The 20,804-nt window shown below is 44.6% G+C and overlaps 1 protein-coding gene across 1 annotated transcript; it reads left to right on the top strand.

The window, feature by feature from the left end:
* On the top strand, positions 3,825 to 20,781 carry RSAD2 (radical S-adenosyl methionine domain containing 2). The gene is given in 6 exon segments (NM_213817.1): positions 3,825 to 4,188; positions 7,668 to 7,829; positions 9,922 to 10,151; positions 13,628 to 13,777; positions 16,741 to 16,773; positions 18,836 to 20,781. Coding segments are annotated over 6 exon segments (1,089 nt in total). The 5' UTR covers positions 3,825 to 3,839; the 3' UTR covers positions 19,001 to 20,781.

Here is a 20,804-nt window from a genome sequence, read left to right as displayed (position 1 = left end):
AGAAAGCACATCTAGTTCTGCAACCCACATGGTGAAGGATCTAGAAGCTGTGCCCACCTCTCCAGACTCCTGATGTTCCTCGTTTCTTTGTTGCTTTGTTGTTCTTGCCCTGCATCCTTGGCTTGGAGTAAACCACACCTGTGGTAAGACCTGCTCCTAGTCCTACAAGTGCTTGCAGCCAATCAGCAAGCATGTGGGTGGTCTTGAGAGTCCTGAAGCACAACCCAGCACACACACACACAGAAGTTAAATTAAAAGTTCAAGGAACTCTTATTTTGAAGGATTTTGATATTCCATTTCATGTATTTAAATGCACACACAAACCATTACAGCTCTGTAAATCACTGAAATTACATTTATTTTATTTTTTTTTTTTTATGGCCTCACATGCAGCACATGGAAGTTCCCAGGCTAGGGGCAGAGTCAGACCTGTAGCTGCCCTCTTACACCACAGCCAGGGCAACACCAAAGCCAAGCAGAGCCTGTGACCTAGACCACAGCTCATGGCAAGCAGGATCCTTAACTCCCAGAATGAGGTCAGGGATTGGACCCGCATCCTCATGGACACTAAGTCAGCTTCTTAACCCTCTGAGCCACAACAGGAACTCCTCATTTTAGAGGAGTTAAATTGCAACCAGTAAATGAAAGAACAGGAAAGACAGAGTTAAAGAAGGTAGTTGCCATACATATAACCAAGAAAGTCCATGATGTACAAGGAAGTCCTACAGGTTGATAATAAAGACGCAGAAAATCCAATGCAAAAAAATAAATAAATAAAAGCAAGAGATTTGAACAGGCACGTCACACAAGGGAATATCCAAAGAGCTAATAACCATATAAACGTGATGCTGAAGTCACGACGTAAAGCAGTGACAACATCACGTGATATGGAAGATGTGGAGCAGCTGGAACCCTTGCATTATTCTGGTCAGAGTGTAAAGTGGGTGCAGCCTTCTGGGAACCTCTTTGGAGCCCTGCGCTGAAGGGGAGCATGGGCCCATCACATGGACCGGCGATCCAATCTTGGGTCTACAACCAACACTGCTGCATACTTATATCAACCAAAAGACGTGTACAAGAAAATTCAGAGAATAAAAGCAAAATATTCCAAACTTTCATCGTCATAGAATGATTAAATGATCGTGGTATGTTTAAACCATGGAATCCCAGCTATGTTAACATAATCGTACAGGTAAAGAAATTTACCCTGAATTGAACTCTGTTGGCTGAACGAGGGTCATCCTCTGCGCTATATTTGATATTTGACTTGAAATGGAAACAGATTTGGGTTTGTTTCTTCATACACATGGGATCTTAAGGTTTTACCATACTTTTGGCTGATTTCACGGACCCAAGTGTTATGATTGCAGGCCTGGTAACCATTAAGCACGCACAGGCTGCCTTGCTGAGTTTGCTTTCGGTTTCCTTCTCAGGGAAATGAAAGTCATCTTAGTTTCCGTTCAAAATAGAGCACTAGCAGACTAACAAAATCTAGCTTTAACTGAGTGCTTTTCCAGACCCTGTTTCAAGAGATTCACATAAATTAGAACTTTCAGTCTTCACAAAGGTCCCTTGAAATATCTGGTCTTACTAAGAGGAACTCAAGATCCAGAGAAATGAGGTAACTGACCCAATCGCCCAGTTAGTCAGGGATGAGCTAGGCTTGCAGTTCCCTAACCCCAACTTCCTATGCATTTCATGAAAGTGGAAGACCACACACTCAAGACCATACCCAGTTCTGATTAAAGAGCACTAAAGGAAAGCACATCTCAATACAAAGTTCAATAATACTTTCTAGGAACACCATGAGAAGAAATAAATAAAACTCACAGTAATTCTTGCCAATTAAGGAGCATCATAGTTACTCGAGAATGCAAATCAAAATTACAGCAAATCAAAATTACAATGAGGTATCACCTCACACCAGTCAGAATGGCCATCATCAAAAAGTTTTTACAAATAATAAATGCCGAAGATGATGGAGAGAAAAGGGAGCCCTCCTGCACTGGTGGTGAAAAGGTAAATTGGTACGGCCACAATGCAGAACAGTGTGGAGGTTCCTTAAAAAATGAAAAATAGTATTACCATATGATCCAGTAATCCCACTCCTGGGCATCCATCTGGAGAAAGCTCTAATTTGAAAAGACACATGCACCCCAATGTTTACGGCTGTACTGTTTACAATAGCCAAAACATGGAAGCAAACTAAATGTCCATCAACAGAGAAATGGATAAAGATGTGGTGTGAGTGTGTGTGTGAGTGTGTGTGTGTGTGTGTGTGTGAGTGTGTGTAATAGAATATTACCTCGCCATACACAGAATGAAATAATGTCATTTGCAGCAACAGGGATGGACCTAGAGATTATCATACTAAGTGAGGTAGGTCAGGCAAAGACTAACTTCATATGTGGCATATAATTTTAAAATGGTATAAATGAACTTATTTACAAAATAGAAATAGGAGTTCCAGTTGTGGCTCGGTGGATTAAGAACCTGACATAGTGTCCCTGAGGATGCAGTTTATATCCCAGTCCTTGCTCAGTGGGCTAAGGATCTGGTATTGCCACAAGCTGTGACATAGGTGGCAGATGTGGCTTGGATCTGGTGTTGCTGTGGCTGTGGTGTAGGCTGGCAGTTACAGCTCTGATTCGACCGGTAGCTAGGGAACTTCCATATGCCATGGGTGTGGCCATCAAAAAAAAAAAAAAAACAAGCAGAAATAGTCTCATAAACATAAAAAACAAACTTACGGCTACCAAAGGGGAATGGGGTGGGGAGAGATAAATTAGGAGTTTGCAGTTAACATATACACACGACTATATGTAAAATAAACAAAAATCAAGGACCAACTGTGTAGCACAGGGAATGAATTCAATAACTTGTAATAACCTATACTGGAAAAAAATCTGGAAAAGAATATATATGTAACTAAATCTGAGAAAGAACATATGTACATACAACTGAATCACTCTGCTGTACACCTGAAACTAACACACCATGGTAAGTCAACCATACTTCAATTTATAGACACACAGGGGATATAAACTTTCTCTTTTTTTTTTTTGCTTTTTAGGGCCACACCTATGGCACATGGAAGTTTCCAAGCTACAGCCACAGTAACAAAGGATCCGAGCCCTGTCTGTGACCTACACCACAGCTCATAGCAACACTGGATCCTTAACCCACTGAGCAAGGCCAGGATCGAACCTGAATCTTCATGGATACTAGCTGGGCTTGTTACCAGGGAGCCACAATGAGAACTTTAAATGTTAACGCTGTGCAAATGCATCAATTAAGATGAATGCAGTGTTCAGGCATGGATGTCATCGTGTGCCTATGGGTTTAGATGTGATCTGAAAGGGGTCCTGAGGCTGGTGGAGTCTCTGCTCACCCTCCAAGGCTCAGTCATTCTTTTCCCTGTTTGGCTTTCCTAGCAAACCCTCGCTGAGTACCCCCATGTGAAGGTGCAGATAAGAGCTTCTGCATGTCATGTCTTGCATGAGTCCCGCAACAGCTGCACAAGTGGCTCTGTCTCCATCTAGTCCTATGGAGAGAGAGATTCGATGTCAATATCTTCATGAGTATCCAGTTAGACGGCTATTACTTACAGCAGGAGAGAGAGGCGAGTGGAGGGGTAGAGAAAAGCAGACGCCCAACTCTAATCCTGAGCCTTCTGTCTTGGCCCTGTTCCAATTTTCATTTTCACGAGAGCAAAATCGAAACTTGAACTCAATTGAGAGTGAGTCAAAGAAGGTGTGTCCAGCCTCCTCATGTGACAGGTTCCTGGGAACATATAAACTGAGCCTGGAGCTGCAGCCAGCCTCAGAGCACCTGCTGCCATGTGGACACTGGTACCTGTCACCTTTGCCCTCAGGCTGCTGAGCACCTTCGTGCAGCCCCTGGGCTCGCTGGGCAGCAGCCTGGGGCCCCTGTTCCTCTGGCTCTGGGCAGCTTTCTGGCGGGCAGGGGGTGATAGGAGCCGGCAGCAGCTGCAGGGTAAAACAGAAGCTGGGGAACCCCCGAGGGCACAGGAGGACAGCCATCTGCCCACCACCCCCACTAGCGTCAATTACCACTTCACCCGCCAGTGCAACTACAAGTGTGGCTTCTGCTTCCACACGGCCAAGACATCCTTCGTGCTGCCCCTGGAGGAAGCCAAGAGAGGCTTGTGGCTGCTGAAGGAAGCGGGTGAGTCCCCAGGCCCAGAAAGACATCCTGTGCCTGGCTACTGCGTGGCGGGGTAAGAGGCAGGGACTGTTCTCCATGACACGGTGGTTGTTCCCCAGGGCACAGTAAGGTTGCCATCCTGCTAGAGGACATGAAGGTGAATTTGGGGACAGGTGTTGGGGGGGGTAAGTGGTCCAGCCCCGACTAAGTGAGAAGGGTCTGCACTGCCCCCCCCCCCCCCAGGTTCCTGTGTACCATCGTATGGGACAAGGCAGGTAGGGAGGTCTGTCCACAGCATCCAGGGATCGGGGTTTCCCAGAAAAAGTTAACGAGGAAAGTCACAACACATGCAGAAGCTTTGACTTGACAAATGCAACCCCTGAGTCTTTTATTTTGGATTATTTACATGTTCTTCCTGTGAAACTTTTTTTTTTTAAGTATAGTTGGTTTACAAGGCCATGCTGATTTCTGCTGCACTTAAACTATTTGTAACTCAAATAAGGCAGTGGCTTCGCTCTGGAGACCTCCTCCCTGAAGGTCACTGCATCAGGTTACGTGCAGGCATCTCAGAGAGTGCTCAGCAAATCCAGTTCTAAGTTGGCACCACATCTGTCCCTCCTCCTCTCCTTGTCTGTCTTCCCATCTTCCCCAGAGCATCTCCTGAGCGAACAGGTGCTCTTCAGCAACAACACCAGATTTTTCGGTTTGCTTAACTTTGTTACAGAGGTGTAGCACATGCACCTACAGACATGCACGCATCTTAAATTTCACAAAGCGATCATATCCAGGTAAACAGCACACAGATCTAGCAAGAATACATCAGGGCACTCGAGGGCGTGCTCCCCTCAGCCCCTGCCCCTCCCACCCAGGATATAACCACTCCCTCGGCTTCTAACAGTCATGCTAGTTTTGCCTGATTTCATACTTTATATGGTGAAATCCTACATCATTGGATCTGGCTGATTCCACTCCCTGTTACATCTGCCCTGCCATCCACAGCTCATCCTATGTCTGACCTACCTCGCTCTTCTGGGTGGGCTCTAGCCCCGGTATCTTTATTTCTCACCGTTGCCGTTCATCTCACTGTCTCTGTGTCCCTACTGAGAGCATGTTATCTCACTAAACTGTAAGTCTGATGCCTAACTTCCCCACTTAACTCCTAGATGCCTTCCAAGCCCAACTTTTCATCACAGGATAGCTCTGTGCTATCATCCTTCCCCTCAATGCTTCAAGGGCCCTAGGCTCTGGGTGCATCACGTGATCCCTATTCTGCCCCAACTCCTGCATCACCAACCCTGTGACTGCATACTGTTCCCTCTTTCTGGAAGGCTGGTTGCCCCAATCTCTGCTGGTGAAATTTCAAACTCCATAGAATTTTTCCTGGGCAGAATGAATGCCCTCTCCCCTTTGTTCACAATTCTGTGGTACTTGTTACCAATGCGTACTATAGCAGGTTTTTTTTTTTTTTTAACTTTTCTTTTGGTGGCACCCAAAGCATGTGGAAGTTTCCTGGCCAGAGATTGAACCCATACTGCAATTGCAGCCTGCCCCTCAGCTGCAGCAATGCCAGCTCCTCAACCCACTGGACCACAAGGGAACTTTCTCCCTCAGGTTTCTAACTGTGCTCTTGTGTTTTGTTATGTTGTTTTGTTTTCAATATCTGGGTGCCCAAAGAGTCTGCGTTCCAAGGTTGAAAGGTGGCAATCTCTTTATCTTTCTGTCTAGGAAAATATCTAGAATGTAATAGAAAAGTAAGGTTTGAATAGATGAATTAATGTGTGAATGAACCTGTGAGAGAAGTCTGGTTGTGCAAAGAACTTAGACTTTTGATTCTCAAGGCCAGGGTTTGAGTTCCTACTCCAGTACTTTTAAGATGTGTCAAGACATTTAATTTTTCTAAATATCAGAGTAATATTCTTTAAAATATAGACATAGTGAGAACTCATATATCCACCTTAAAAATTTGTTACGGGGCACTGATAAGTGAATGCTCATGTTTTTAATACAGTAAAAACTATCAGGTTTATAATTCATACTTTTATATCATGACCTCTCAGTTTTAGGTAAATAAAACCAAAGCTATTAAAATGGTTAAGGTATAATGTAATATATCCTTTAAGTAAGATTTCTGGCTAATAAAGGTAAATTTATTTTGAAGTCTATTAAAAATGTAAATATGTCTTTAAATTTAAATTTAAAAAATAAATGTAAGTGTACGTTACATTACATTTAAAATTAAAATTTTGGAGTTCCCATTGTGTCTCAGCAGGTTAAGGACCCAATATAGTATCTGGGAGGATGCAGGTTCAATCCTGGCTTTGCTCGGTGGGTTAAGGATCTGGTGTTGCTGTGAGCTGTAGTGTAGGTAGCGGATGCAGCTTGGACCATGCACTGCTCTGGCTGTGGCGTAGGCTGACAGCCGCAGCTATGATTCAACCCCTAGCCAGGAAACTTAGGGTGTGGCCCCAAAAATAAAAACGGAAAAAAAAATAAAAAAAAAATTAAAATGGCTACTCTGGCTGAAGATGCTTCTAAAACATGTAATTTGTTCCTTCGGCTTTTAAACCGAGAAGGCCGAATAGAAGTCAATCTTTATGAGCATCAGCTATTGACCTCGGCTGTGATATGACAGCCTGTGTGTTGGCACCACTGTGGCGTCCTTGGTCCTCGTCCAAGCTCTTTTCTACGTCTCTCCATCCTTTCCTTCAGTTTTCTCATTCTTTCATCCCTCTAAACCTGCTCCTCAAACTCATCAGGCGATACACCACCAACCAATACACTGTTCACTGCCTCTGGTCACCTGCCCCTATTTAACCACACGTTTAGGCAATAATGTTTCTACTGGACAATAATGATCATGACACAAGCCTCCTCCTAGCATGATAGCTTATGAATCATGGGGTGATATCATTTATCACTGTCCCATTACAGAAGCATCTGAGAGTAAAAGAGGGTGCTGGAAACACTAAGCAACGAGATCTGGGCCACTGTAAACCAGGCCAATCCGGGGGAAACCTAGGACCCTACGCGGAAAGGTCAAAGGCGGAGTTCCCACTGTGGTTCAGTGGGTTAAGGACCCAATATTGTCTCTGTGAGGATGCAGGTTCTATCCCTGGCCTTGTTCAGTGGGTCAAGGATCCGGCTTTGCCACAAGCTGCAGTGTAGTTCACAGATGCAGCTCAGATCTGGTCTTGTCATGGCTGTGGCGTAGGCCTCGGCTGTGGCTCTGATTCAGCCCCTAGCCCAGGAACTTCCATGTGCCACAGGTGTGGCCCTAAAAAGAAAAAAAGAAAGGCAGAAAGAAAGACAGACAGAAAGAAAGAAAGAAGGAAGGAAGGAAGGTCAGAGGCTCTGGGGCTTGGGAACACATCTGAGCTGCATTTTCCTCTCATCTCATCCCATTACACTGAGAAAATATTACATTTGCCTTGAACATCGTATTGGATGTTGGTTAAAGTGGAAAAAAAATAGAAGGAAAACCCATGCATTGTCTGTCCCAGGTATGGAGAAGATCAACTTTTCAGGCGGAGAGCCGTTTATCCACGACCGGGGCGAGTACCTGGGCAAGCTGGTCAGGTTCTGCAAGGAGGAGCTACAGCTGCCCAGTGTCAGCATCGTGAGCAACGGGAGCCTGATCCGGGAGAGGTGGTTCAAGAGCTATGGTGAGCACCTGGCCAGGCCTGGCTCTATTGCCGCTCTCGTGGTCCGTGGCTGTATTTCCTTCCATCCTGGGTCTTTGGCCAGGCCTGCTGGGGATCAGAAGGGAGGAAAAACCCAGTGTGCTTAGTCTAATCTCTTTTCAAGCCATCGAGTTCTGGTGGTTCTAGTCTTGCAGGGCACTAAGTAGACGGTGTGGAGAGGCAGACCGCTGAACCTGTTACCACCAGAACTCTCTGTACCCCATCAGTAAAGCGAGCTCTTAACCGAAACACGAGTGAGGAAAATTGACACAGTGTATGTGCGGTTCTGCAAAATCTGATTTGCAAATTCATGTTCGTTTGTTTGCCATTCCTGTTTCATTTTTTTTTACTATTTTTTCAACAAGAACTGTATTTCCTAAGTTTCCTGTATAAATTATGTGATTGGACTAAACTCGTTCTCAACTTTGACCAGTGTTTGGCTTTGGAGGAACTTTAAATGAATTGTCAGTGTTGGGACTGGACCCCAGACTAATTATATCAGAACCTTGTGGTGCGTGCAGGCCAATTTGGGGTGCTGCAAAGGATCCCACCCGGCCGCCAGGGTTGGGAACCACTGATCTTAAGATTGTGGGGATCCCTTACAGCTCAGGGTGACAGAGGCGTCAACATGCTTAGAGCAGTACCAGGGATTTAGGAAGCCCTTGAAAAATGTTAGCTGTTATGACTCCTATCATTTTAGGAAACAGTTATAACTTAACTCTGGGAGTCAAATGTGCTGTCTTTGCTTTGTGAGGGTTGTTTGCACCTTGAACTCATTCAAAGGGCAGGTGCATTTATCGTTTGTTGAGAATGGTCACAGGAAATCTCCCGAGATGGTGAAGGAACAGATGTGAGCAGTGGGGAGGATGGCCCTGGATGCAAGTGGTACATCCAATCTGAGGAAAGTTCACAGGAAAACCACAGGGCAAAGGGTCAATGTCAAATATCTGTGAAGGGAGTCACTCGGTGAATGAGAGGTTCGGAAGTTCAAAAGTAAGTTTGGGGAACCAGATTCAGAGAGATAAGATGGGGTTGGGGAGCAAGGTGAGCAGAGAGCAGTTGGTTGGCTTCCTGGCTGTGGACCTGGGCATGCTTTCCTTCTGAGATGGGCTCCCCCTGCTCATCTGTGTGGTGTGAAGACGAAGGACCGGGAGGATGGCTGCCCCCGACAGTCCAAAGCTCACATGCTTGTATGGGATAGGTGGTGCACAGGAGCAAAGTTGGAGGTGCATCAGAAAAACAAGCATTAGTGGTGGGGACACCCTAGGAGAGGGTGAGGACTATTCGCAGTGGACACGTGGAAACCAATTATGAGCTTCCACTGATTTTTATACTACATGGGAACTCAAGGTTAGTGTTACCATATGCTCAAATTATTTTAAAAAAAATTTAGTGAAAGTTTAGTTGATTGGCAGTGTATCTTCAATTTCTGCTGTACAGCACAGAGACCTAGCCTGTACATATGCATGCATTTTTTTTCATACTATCTTCCATTGTGTTCTAACCCAAGAGATTACACACAGTTCCCTGTGCTGTACAGTTAGGACCCCATTACTTATTTGTTCTAAATGTGGTAGTTTGCATCTACAAACCTCAAACTCCTTGTCCGTCCCATTCTCTCCCCCCTCACCAGTGGCAAACACAGGTCTGCTCTCCATGGCCCTGATCTGTCTCTGTTTTATAGACAGGATTATTTGTGTCATAATTTAGATTCCACATAGAAGTGATATCATATGGTATTTGTCTTTCTCTTTGTGACTTACTTGACTTAGTAGGAGAATCCCTAGTTGCATCTGTGTTGTCTTTCTGTGGCTGCATAGTATTCCGTTGTATATGTGTACCACATCTTCTCAATCCATCCATCTGTAGATCATAAGTAGATATTCTATGTTAAATCTCCCACATCAAGATGTTTTCAAGTAGTCCGAAATGTTTTTAGACGGCATAAAGAGCAAACAAAATGCTTATGTGTCCCTATGTGATCATTAGCCTCCAATTGTCCACCTCTGGCTTAAAGGGATCTAACATCTTGATCCCCGGATGGGAGAGCCTCATGGTGATCATTTTCCACCAGGTGAATATCTGGACATTCTTGCCATCTCCTGTGACAGCTTTGATGAGCAGGTCAATGTCCTTATTGGCCGTGGTCAGGGAAAGAAGAACCATGTGGAAAATCTCCAAAAACTGAGGACGTGGTGCAGGGATTATAAAGTGGCCTTCAAGATAAATTCAGTCATCAATCGCTTCAATGTGGAAGAAGATATGACAGAACACATCAAAGCTCTGAACCCTGTCCGCTGGAAGGTACGTACCATGTGGCTTTTGCTGACTGTAACTAAGAGAACTTTCAGGAAAGACTTGCTTCGGTGAAACCAACCATGGAAAGGATACGGAGACTTCTGGACACAGTGAGGCAGTCAGGAAAGGGGTCCTTGGCCCTTCAGCTCTGATAACCCTTCTTACCTACCTTCTCTTTGCCTCAGTTCCCCTTGGGAGCAGGAGAACATATTCCCTTCTGGAATGTTGTAAAAGCAGATATAAAAGAGCATGAGAGATCCTTGGAGGTAGTCTCAAGAACATGTTCAGAGAAAGCCTAACTCCATGTGTTTCTTAAAATAGTAAGATGGATGTTACCTTAAAAACCCTTGGTTTATTTATACATGGATATATATTCTTCATAAATACTGTTAGTTCATTTTTCACTAAACTATCAGAAGATATTGGGAGCAAGGCCATCCCCACGTTGTAGCAAAATTAATTCACCAAGATTCACCCACGTGGATGTGTGCTTCAGGACTGGCTCCACCAACAGCTACTGCAGAGTCTAAGATTCAAATACACGTAAGCCAAGCCAAGGTGTTTTTACAACAGCCACAATGTGCAGGCGACTGCAAATAATTACAAACTAGAGCATTCTACCCCTGGCTGGTCTTCAGAGCCAACTCAGGGAACTGGTTAAAAACCAGCTGCTCGGGCCTCATCCCATGCCTGTTATCCTGAAACAGATAGCTAAGGAGGGCTTGGGTGACTATACATCCTTACAAACTGCCCAGCGATTGTTAGGCAGAGTCTGTGCGTGGACCTCAGAGTAGATGCAACTGAGGATAAAGACGTAGAATTCTAGCAAAGAAAAGAGATGAGGAGAATTCTTGTAATAAAAAGCTGTGTGTGCTGGGATAATGTGGGAAGGTGAAACAGGCAGAGTTTAATTCTGCCAAAGGGCCAGGAAGACTTCACATAGGAGGCAGTGTCTGGCTGAGCTCTGACAGATGGACAGAATTTCCATCGGTGGGAAAAGCCTGGGGAAGGAGCTCCCATCCAGACACAAAGAAAACCTTTCCTGCCCAGTTGCCTGGGATGTGCTGTAAATCCCACGTCAGCATTCAGAGTGGGGTTGTAGAGAAGGGGAAGGGGATGAGGTATTATTTACCTGAGGTTATCCTGTAACATGTAGAAGTGGGTTCAGAGAAGATAGACATGTTTCTTAAAAAATATTAAAATTAGTATATTGGACTTGAAGTTTGGTGACATAGGTAAATAATCTGGAATACTAGCCACCCTTCCAGATGGGGAGGGGCTGATAACAGCTGCAGAAAAAGGACCCCAGGCTGTGAACCACCAGGGAGGGCTGGGGGAGAGCCAGAGGGCTAAGCATCACCCTCTCAGACTTTCCTTCTAGAACCACCTGCCAGCCACAACTCTCCTTTCCTGCTTTCTCATCTCTGCTCCAATTCTGTGATATGTAGATAGATAGATAGATAGATAGATAGATAGATAGATAGATAGAGCATATCTACAGATCTAGAGATCTCTATATCTATCTAGAGATCTATAAATCTATAGATATTATATATATTTTTTTTCTCATGGCTTTGGTTTGCTCATGGCTCCTTGTCACCTTTCTATCTTGTGGCTCTTTTTCTCCAATCTTTTGACTCCTACTCTGGCTTTTGCTTCCCTGATTCACTCCAGTATTGCCTTTTCAAAACCCTGACTTCTTTTGGACAGAGAGGATTAGCTGCTGCCCACTTAGAGAACGATTTCTCACCAGATTGCTGAGGTCTTCAGGCTGCAGGTGGATATAAACCTGGGTCAGGTGCCTGTGGTTAGGCCGTCCCTACGTGGTTTAGAGCCTGGCTCCCGAGGTGGCCTCCTCATCTGAGAGCCGCCTCCCCACTCCGGGTTGCAGGCTCTGCCCACAGCCAAGGGTACAACAGTACCCAGAGCTTCCAGGAGTGAAAGGACCTCCTGGCATTTGTCTGCAGGGAGTGGCCATCACCTGTAATTTGCGGCACCCAACCACCCCCCAGCCCTCCCGCACTCCCCTTCATGCTCCCAGGATGTGGCTTCTCTCCCAAGAGGCCCCTGTGTTTTAGCCAGTGGATCCTGGGACCATCACCAGGAAAGACACCCTCGTGTGTCTTTACCATCTGATACTCCAGGCAGCTTGGGATTCTCACCTACGTGGAAGGCCCACCCCTGCCAGGCCTCTCTCCTCCCTTTCTGCCTGGACTGGGGACCTGGGGACAGGTGCGGTGGGGACAAGGTGAGTAGGGTCCCCTCCCACGATATCCGCAGCCTGCTGAGGACCACAGCTCAGGAAAGCAAACACAGAAACCACCACGGGGCCAGGGCCTGGGGGGGGGGCAATGTCAAAGAACTGGGGGCGCAGAAGAAAGGACCGGGGAGGGGAGGGGACATAAAGTGAGCAAAGAAGGTGATATTTATGGCCTTTAAAATTACTCATTCTTGCGGTGTAGCACAAGGAACTGTATCTAGTCACTTATGATGAGGGAGGATAATGGGAGAAAAAGAATGTATATATATGTATGATTGGGTCCCTTTGCTGTGCAGCAGAACTTGACAGAACCTTGTAAATCAGCTATAATTTGAAAAAACCAAAAACAAATAAATAAAACTACTTCTCAGTAGTTTAAAATGCTGATTAAATGCCACATAGAATGTTCCCTTTCCTGAAAACCCCAGAGAGCTGGGCTCTGCGCTGCTCTGCCCTTGATCAGCTGTTACCTGTTTTCACCTTGAACAAGTCCCTGGAGTTGTGTTTCCTTTTCTGATGATGGTAGTCCTCCTGATGGAATAATACATCTCACACACACGTTAACGGATCTACTTACAAGAATGTTGAAAAAGACGATGAGCGGTTTTAGAAAACTCTTCCTACATGTGAACTGAAAACATTCTGCAGGGCTTAGTAAGGAAGGACCTGTTAAACATCAGTAGCAACCACACCTTGAAAATACTTGCTTCTTGGTTTGGGATTAAAAAACAATTTGTTTATTTTCTCAATGCTTTTATGTAGTTCATATTTCCTTCAATGAATGCCCATTATTTTATAGTCTGAAAAAATTAGATTATACAACTAGATCAAACATAACTAGACCACTTTTTAAAATTTTATGCTTTGGGGACATTTGGGTTTCCAGTACCATATCCCTAAATTTCAGGGCGCATTTCTCCTTTCCCCAGAGCGGTGTCTTTCTGGCATGTTCCTTGTTGAAGAGTCTTCTTTGCTTAGGAGAGATGAAGCTTAGTTCAGAGGGAAATGAGATTTGGGGTAAAAAGCAAATAATGGATGGGAGTTCTCCTGTGGTGCAGCAGGTTAAAGATCTAACTTGGTCACTGCAGCAGCTCAAGTCATTACCGTAGCCCTAGTTTGATCACTGGCCCAAGAACATGCTGCAGGCGTGGCCAAAAAAGCAAAAAAAACCACAATGAAAGCTGTCTACAGAACCAACATTACACTAACTCTTGTTTTTCAGGTCTTCCAATGCCTCTTAATTGAGGGTGAGAATGTTGGAGAAGATGCTCTGAGAGAAGCAGAGCAGTTTGTTATCAGCGACGAAGAGTTTGAGGAATTCTTAGACCGCCACAAAGACGTGTCCTGCTTGGTGCCCGAGTCTAACCGGCAGGTTGTATAAAGCAAAAGCTGTTTTGTTGCCCATCACACATTTGTCTCAAAGAGGAAATCTCTGCACCAGGGGTTCCACATGCCGTGACTTAGGGAACCGTCCCAGGGCTGAGGTGGAAGGCACCTTTCACGAATCCTTTAGGCTTCCCCTATGAACAAGTGGATTCGTCCTGTTAGCACCAAGGTGTATATTATGTCGATTAACATTAGCCAGGACTTCCCTAATGCCTAGGGGTTAAGGATCCAGCACTGTCACCGCTGTGGCATGGGTTCGATCCTTGGCCCAGGGGACTTCGGTTTGCCATGGGGACAGCCAAAAACATATATTTTAATGAAACATTTTTAAAGATGTTAGCCAAAACATGTCGACACTTCGGAGCTTCCAGGTGTGAGTGGCAGCAGAGTAAATAGTGTGTCCTAGGATGCTAAGGAGAAAAGGAACACCCTGCTACAGCTGGGTTACTGCCGTGGTAAGGACGGCGGTGAAAACTCCAAGTAGCCAATATTCAGCCGACAGAGAACAGGTAAACTCTACACTGACTTAACAGCATGCTGCAAAGAACAGTGAGGACAAGGGTGAGTTCTCATGATAGGATATTCGGTGCGAATGAGAAACCGTCGCCCCCAGTTCACTTGCCCTTTAATCCTAATGTGCACAGACACATCCCATGGTCCTCTGGGGATAATGGGGTTATCAGGGTTTTGGCTTACCTTGAAAACTGGATTTTTGCTAAAAGAGGTAGTTAGAGGACTTTTAAAGTATTTAAAAATCAACAGCACTCCCCATCTTCCACCAAAGAATACACATGCAGCAAAAGCTTCCCTTGTATGCTTGTGTCAAAAGGAATTCCAGAACAAGGATTTGTTCCTTATACTTTACGCTTCCAAGTAGTGTGGGCCAGAGCACGGATGAGAACACCCTTGAATGGGAAACAGGGCAGCTTGCACAAAGAGGCCAGAGAGTAGAGGAGAATATTCACATCCACGCTCTATTTTATTTGACTCTTAAAAGTTTGTCTTAATTACATGTTTGATGAGAAATCAAGGAAAGTATGTCACAATGAGCATTGCTATTTGCCGAGCACTTCACAGATGCTCCATGAGCTGAAAATCATTACGCCCACTTTAGAAACACTGAGGCAGAGTCACAGGGTCGGCTGACCTCACCTATGTCAAGGAAATGTCAGCTGACCTTACCTGTGTCAGAAGTAGAGCTAGCTGACCTCACCTAGAGCCCAGCAACAGGCAAACTAGGGCTAGAATAACCCCAAAGCCTGAGAAACCTACTAGTCAGTTCATTTCAAACATCACTGAAATGAAGACAGCACCCCCCCAGGACTCCTGTTAAAATGTAGATTCTGACTCAGGGGGATTGAAGGAGGTGACTGAGTGGATTTGACCTCTGTTTGACCCAAGCAATTAGAGGCCCCTCACTCCTCCCCATTCCTGGAGCGTATATTCCACCCTGTTCCCCCAGAAGGAGCTGTTCCAAGGATGCAGCCTTGAGAGCAGGTGTGATTGAAGCCATCTGGACAGCACATGTCACTGAACCCAGTTAAGGCTTCTCTATAAACTTAAAAAAAAAAAAAACTGGAGTATAGTGGACTTACAAAGTTGTTTTTTAAAGTCAGGTATTTAGCAGAGTTAATCACTTACACACATACACGTATCTGTTCCTGTTCAGAGTCCTCTCCCATATAGGTCATTACACAATACTGAGCAGATTTCCCTGTGTTATAAGCAGTGGGCTCTCGGATCACCTTGTTGTGCAGGATGCCCCAGACAAGCTTTGTATGCAAGTTCCCTGGTTTGTTGTACCTGCCACCTGCCCATCTGGAGTGATTACCTCTTTCTCCACCTCTGCTTGCCCTCTGTGTATGGGAGGTGGGTTCCCATGTCACCCCGGGAACTCCTGAGTTTGCAAACCGATAGCTGGTTGGAGGTGGACCCATGATGCGTCATTTTAACAAGCTCCCAGATGATGCTGATGCTGCTGGCTGGCCTCCAGACGTTCAACTACTAGGTCCTGACCTGGCTGTGCACAGGAGCCGGCAAACCACAGCCAGTGGGACAGACCAGGAATGCAAGCCAAGAATGGTTGGGGAAAAAAAACCAAAACAAGAATGACATTTGTGATTAATGAAAATTTATGTGATTGGAATTTCAAGGTTCTTAGAGAAAGTTTCAATGGAACAACCTCACCTGTTCTTTAGGTCCACAGGGGCTTACAGGTTAAGCCAGAGACCAAATGGCCCACAAGGTTGAAACTATTTACTATCTGGCCATTTACAGAAAACTATTTGCAGATCCCCACTTATATGAGGTATCTATAGAGGGTCTCCCTTCCTATAGGTGTGCAGGTGCACCCTCTATGTACCTGTAGAAGGCATAACGAGTTACAAGTTATGGAAGTAAATACTGCCATCCTCAGGTAAACTCTTGGATTATAGCATTAAAGAGATTCTCCTTTATATATTGAAAAAAAAAAGATGTTAAAGCCATTGGTAGAGACAAATATTGAACACTGACAGACATGGCTCCCCACAGCTGGAGGAAATGGGGAAAGTAGCTTGGGGATTGAATTGTCAGATAAGCTTTCAGAGTGACCCTTCCGGCATGAAGCAGCTTTCAGAGTGGATTGAATTGTCAGATAAGCTTTCAGAGTGGCATGAAGCAGCTTTCAGAGTGGATTGAATTGTCAGATAAGCTTTCAGAGTGGCCCTTCCGGCATGAAGCAGCATCCTCTGAATGGACACCATGGGATCACCTGGAGATGTGTGTTAGGTGAGGATGGGACCCTGGCAGATGACTCAGCTTGTAAGGGACATAGCCGAAGGCACTCAAAAGATTTAAGACGTGTTGAAGCCAGGATTCATGAAGCACAAACACGCAAACGTTGTAAGTTGAGCACACATACTGAAAAATACACTTGAAACTAATTTTGCATGTAATTTTCCTTTGCAGATGAGAGATTCCTACCTTATTCTGGATGAATATGTGAGTATCTAGTGATTTATGAGATGACTCCTTAAAAATGCATTAAGCAGGAAGGGCAGAGTCGACCGACAGTGAATGTAACCATGTGGTCCACACATCTTCTTCTCAGTCAGCTCTGCATATTTTTATTGGCACTGATTAGCGTTAACATTGCCCTTGCTTCCCTGTGTCCAGCTCTGAGTGAAGTGGTGGGGCAGGCATTGGCTTGAATCTGCCCCCCATGTTTGCACAGGGGTCTCCGCTGTGGCTATGGGTCCATGAACATCACGTGGAGCTGACGAAACACAAAACAGACTCCTCTGTTACGTCTTTGGCAGGGTTCTCTGGTCATGGGTCCTTGGCAGGGGGGCCCTGTCACCTCACATGATTGCTGTAGGTATCTAAGATGCTGCCAGCTTGCCCTCTGACAGATAACTCTTGGTTTTGGGGGAGAAAAGATTACAGTTCTCTCCAAAAGCACTGAGACCATTCGTGCCCCGCTGTCTTCCAAAGGAAACCATAATCCACTCTTCTTGAAACTGAAAAATGAATCCCTTCTCCCTTTCTCTTTTTTTCTTTTCTCTCTTTTTTTTGGGGGGGGGAATTCAAAATCATTTGCAAATATTTATAGCACAGGACAAATGATTCCATTCAAAGACCTGTTTTTAAGAAATGAACTCCAACAATAACAATGGCTTTTCCGTATTTCATTGGAGTTGGTGTTTCAAGCCTCAAGAAATGCTTATTGTGACTTTTGATATTTTATTTTCAAGTTCATTTGAAACCGTCGTTCATTTTTTTGTTCAATATGAGGCTTCACTGCCATTCATTTTTGTCAATATGAGCTTTCTCTGTGAAGCTCAGGGAAAAAGATGATAACGAGATGTTCAGGTTATGGGTTCTAGGTAGAAAGGGAAAGGCAAATAGATTTATTTGGGGAGTATTAAGGCTGGGTGGGGATTCTGACCAAAGTTCCTGTACAAACTTTCTGGTCTCTGTACTCTTTGGAATAAATACAGTGGGAACAAAATTTCCTTCAGGCAACTTAAGAACATTTTGTGTCACCAAGTATTCGACAAAATGCTCTATGCCATGGTCATAAAAGTGTGAGGATCAGGAATCCCCACTGTGGCACAGTGGGTTAAGGATCCAGTGTTCCCACAGCTGCGGTGTAGGTCGCAGCTGCAGCTGGTGTTCCATCCTTGACCTGGGGAACTTCCATGTGCCTCGGATGCAGCCAAAGGGTAAAACAAAACAAAACAAAACTTGAGGATCTGGTTCCTGCCGGTAAGATACTTAATTTAGGATTAAAACACCAAGACCCTTAGCAGGGCAGGGCAGACTCCTGCCTCTGTAGCACCTTTCTTATGGCTCTCTCTCCCTCTGTCTCCCTTTCTTAAAAGAAGCTTTTATTAATATTTACTCTTACATATCTATGCACACACAGTCGTCACTCCAGCAATATCATCCACCTGCAGTTTCCCAAACATGCCAACTCTTTCATGCTTCTGGGCTTTTGCAATACTCTTCCCTCCAGCTTCCAATTTCAAAATGTAACTCAGAGGTCAACATTTTCCAGAAGACCTTCCTGATTACCCCACCCCCCAGTGGAGGGCACGTCATCCTGCGGTGTATATATGATTGCGTTTACCACTTACCTGATCCGATGTGTTCATGTGGGTGATGGGAGCTGGTTGAGCACAGAGATGCTGTTGAAGCATCCTCACCACAGAGGGTGCACCGGGCACCATGAACTTTTCTTGAGATGATTGGAATGTCAAAGATGATCTGGGATGAGTCCCCCAAATTGAGTTTTACAGGAAAGTTGTAAGGAAATAGGAAGTTCCCCTTGTGGCTCAGTGTAAGGAGCCAGACTAGTGTCCAAGAGGGTTCCGTCCCTGGCCTTGCTCGGTGGGTTAAGGATCCCACGTTGCTGTGGCTGTGGTGTAGACTGGCAACTATAGTTCCCATTCCGCCCTTAGCCTGGAGACTTCCATACGCCACGGGTGTGGCCCTAAAAAGCAAAAAAGAAAAGAAGAAAAATTATAAGGAAATATCTCACCTTCTATCCTGAATTTCCTAGATGCGCTTCCTGAACTGTAGAAACGGGCGGAAGGATCCATCCAAGTCCATCCTGGATGTCGGGGTAGAAAAAGCCATAAAATTCAGTGGCTTTGATGAAAAGATGTTTCTAAAGCGAGGAGGAAAATATGTATGGAGCAAGGCGGACCTGAAGCTGGACTGGTGAAGCTGAGAGCTGAGCGACCTTCTGCCACCTGGTGGGACCAGACCGGGACTGGATGCAGCGGCCCCATCAGCCCCGCTTCAGGTTGGCACTTCTCAGGGGCCCAAATCCGATTTTCAGTTGCACCTGGACTCTGATTGCTTGTGGTCACTGAGCACATAACTCAGATAATCGAACTTCTTACACCATGCAAGACCATTAACTTTCGTTAATTATTTTATTTTGGATTTGATTTCTGAGTAGTGTTTACTGTAACCCCTGTATTTCCATTTTGAAGTTGTTTTCCTGTCTTTTTATTTGATAGTTTCACTTCTGGAAAACTTACAAATGATCTCCTCCCTGTTTATATCCGTTTGGGGGGGGGGGGCCTTTCCTTGTCTGCCCTCAGATATCTGCGATCTTGGGCTTTTCACCGGGAAGTTTAGAAATAGTCCACAGATGTTTCAAAGAATGAGATGCTAATATCAGGTTGAGTGAGTACCTGGGAGAAGAAACCCACGTGTGGGGGCTTCTTACAGCCCTGGCCCATGGGGACTATTTCAGGAATGTGAACCACCTCTGTTCCTGCCCTGTCTTTTCCACGATTCTTAGCAAAACCAAGACACACTTTACAATTCACGATGAAGTTGAGATGGGGGGTGCTGTGTGAATCTCCTGAGTCTGTCAGGTGACAACGTATGAGTTTATTTGCATAGATGGTTGTGCCCATGTCCCTGAAAAGTGACAGCTTACTGGACTGGCATGAGCTGTTTTGCCCAAGCAAACATGAGGAAAGGGTATGATGAAGAGCAGGATGTACCTGAATTCTCTGTAAGTGACACTGTGGCACAACATAGTATTTCCATTTCTCACTTAACTCTGAATCACTTGAAATAAGTGATGTCAAGAAAATATAGGTCAATATAAGAAGATCCAGTGCATTCCTTTGCTGGCACTAAAAAAGAGCTTGAGGAAAAATGTCATTTGAACTGGGTCAAGGAACAAATTCCTCGCCTAGTGGAAATGCCACATGTGGTGTATTTACGGAACCTGGACAGTACCCCATTGCCTGGAAAATAATCACTTCCTGTCGTTGTTTTTAAAAAAGCAAAAGCATGGACAATTTTTTTGCTTTTAATTCCACTGCCATTCCAATGTTGGACACTAGGTGGCATTTAAATGTTGCAAGATTCTGTTAAGCCACCATGCGGGAATTCTACTTCAGAATCTTTTTTCAAGACTTGGTGATTTCAAAAGTTTGGTTTGTGTGATTTTTTTTTTTTCTCCCAGAAAGGATATTCCTACTTCAAATTTAATTGACTGTAATTCAGCTGAAATATGTTTGTGCCCCATCCACAACAGAATCATTGTCAGGCATTTTCCATTTTTATTTTATGTTTTTAAGGAAAAAAGTGAGTTAAGAAGGTATTTTCCCCATGGGTCTGGATGTATGATAAAGTCATGATGGCCTAAATATAATCCATATAAACATAAAATATTTTTTTTCTTAACATGGGTGTATTTTGCTGATGTTCACATGTGAAAGCCAGAAGACCTTGTCTGCTGTATAGTAGACACCAGTTGTTACGATTGAAACAAAATCTGATGAGTCTGAAGCCCAAATCCTGAGTCAAAGTGAATTAACTTCTCTAGAGCTGAGGGAAACCGTATTTTCTTTCCTCAAAGGGAGGATAAAACAAAACACTGCATTCGAGAAAAAAAATTTTTTAAGTGAAAAAGAGGAAAAAACACAAAAAGGAAAATAAAATTTAAAACATGAAAAAAGGAGACAATATTTTAAAAAAGAAAAAGAAGCTATTTTAAATAC

The sequence above is a fragment of the Sus scrofa genome, chromosome 3 (genome assembly GCF_000003025.6).
Source record: "Sus scrofa isolate TJ Tabasco breed Duroc chromosome 3, Sscrofa11.1, whole genome shotgun sequence".
NCBI lineage: Eukaryota > Metazoa > Chordata > Mammalia > Artiodactyla > Suidae > Sus > Sus scrofa.
The sequence above is the reverse complement of the archived record's forward strand: the minus strand, read 5'-3'. Positions and strand labels throughout refer to the sequence as shown.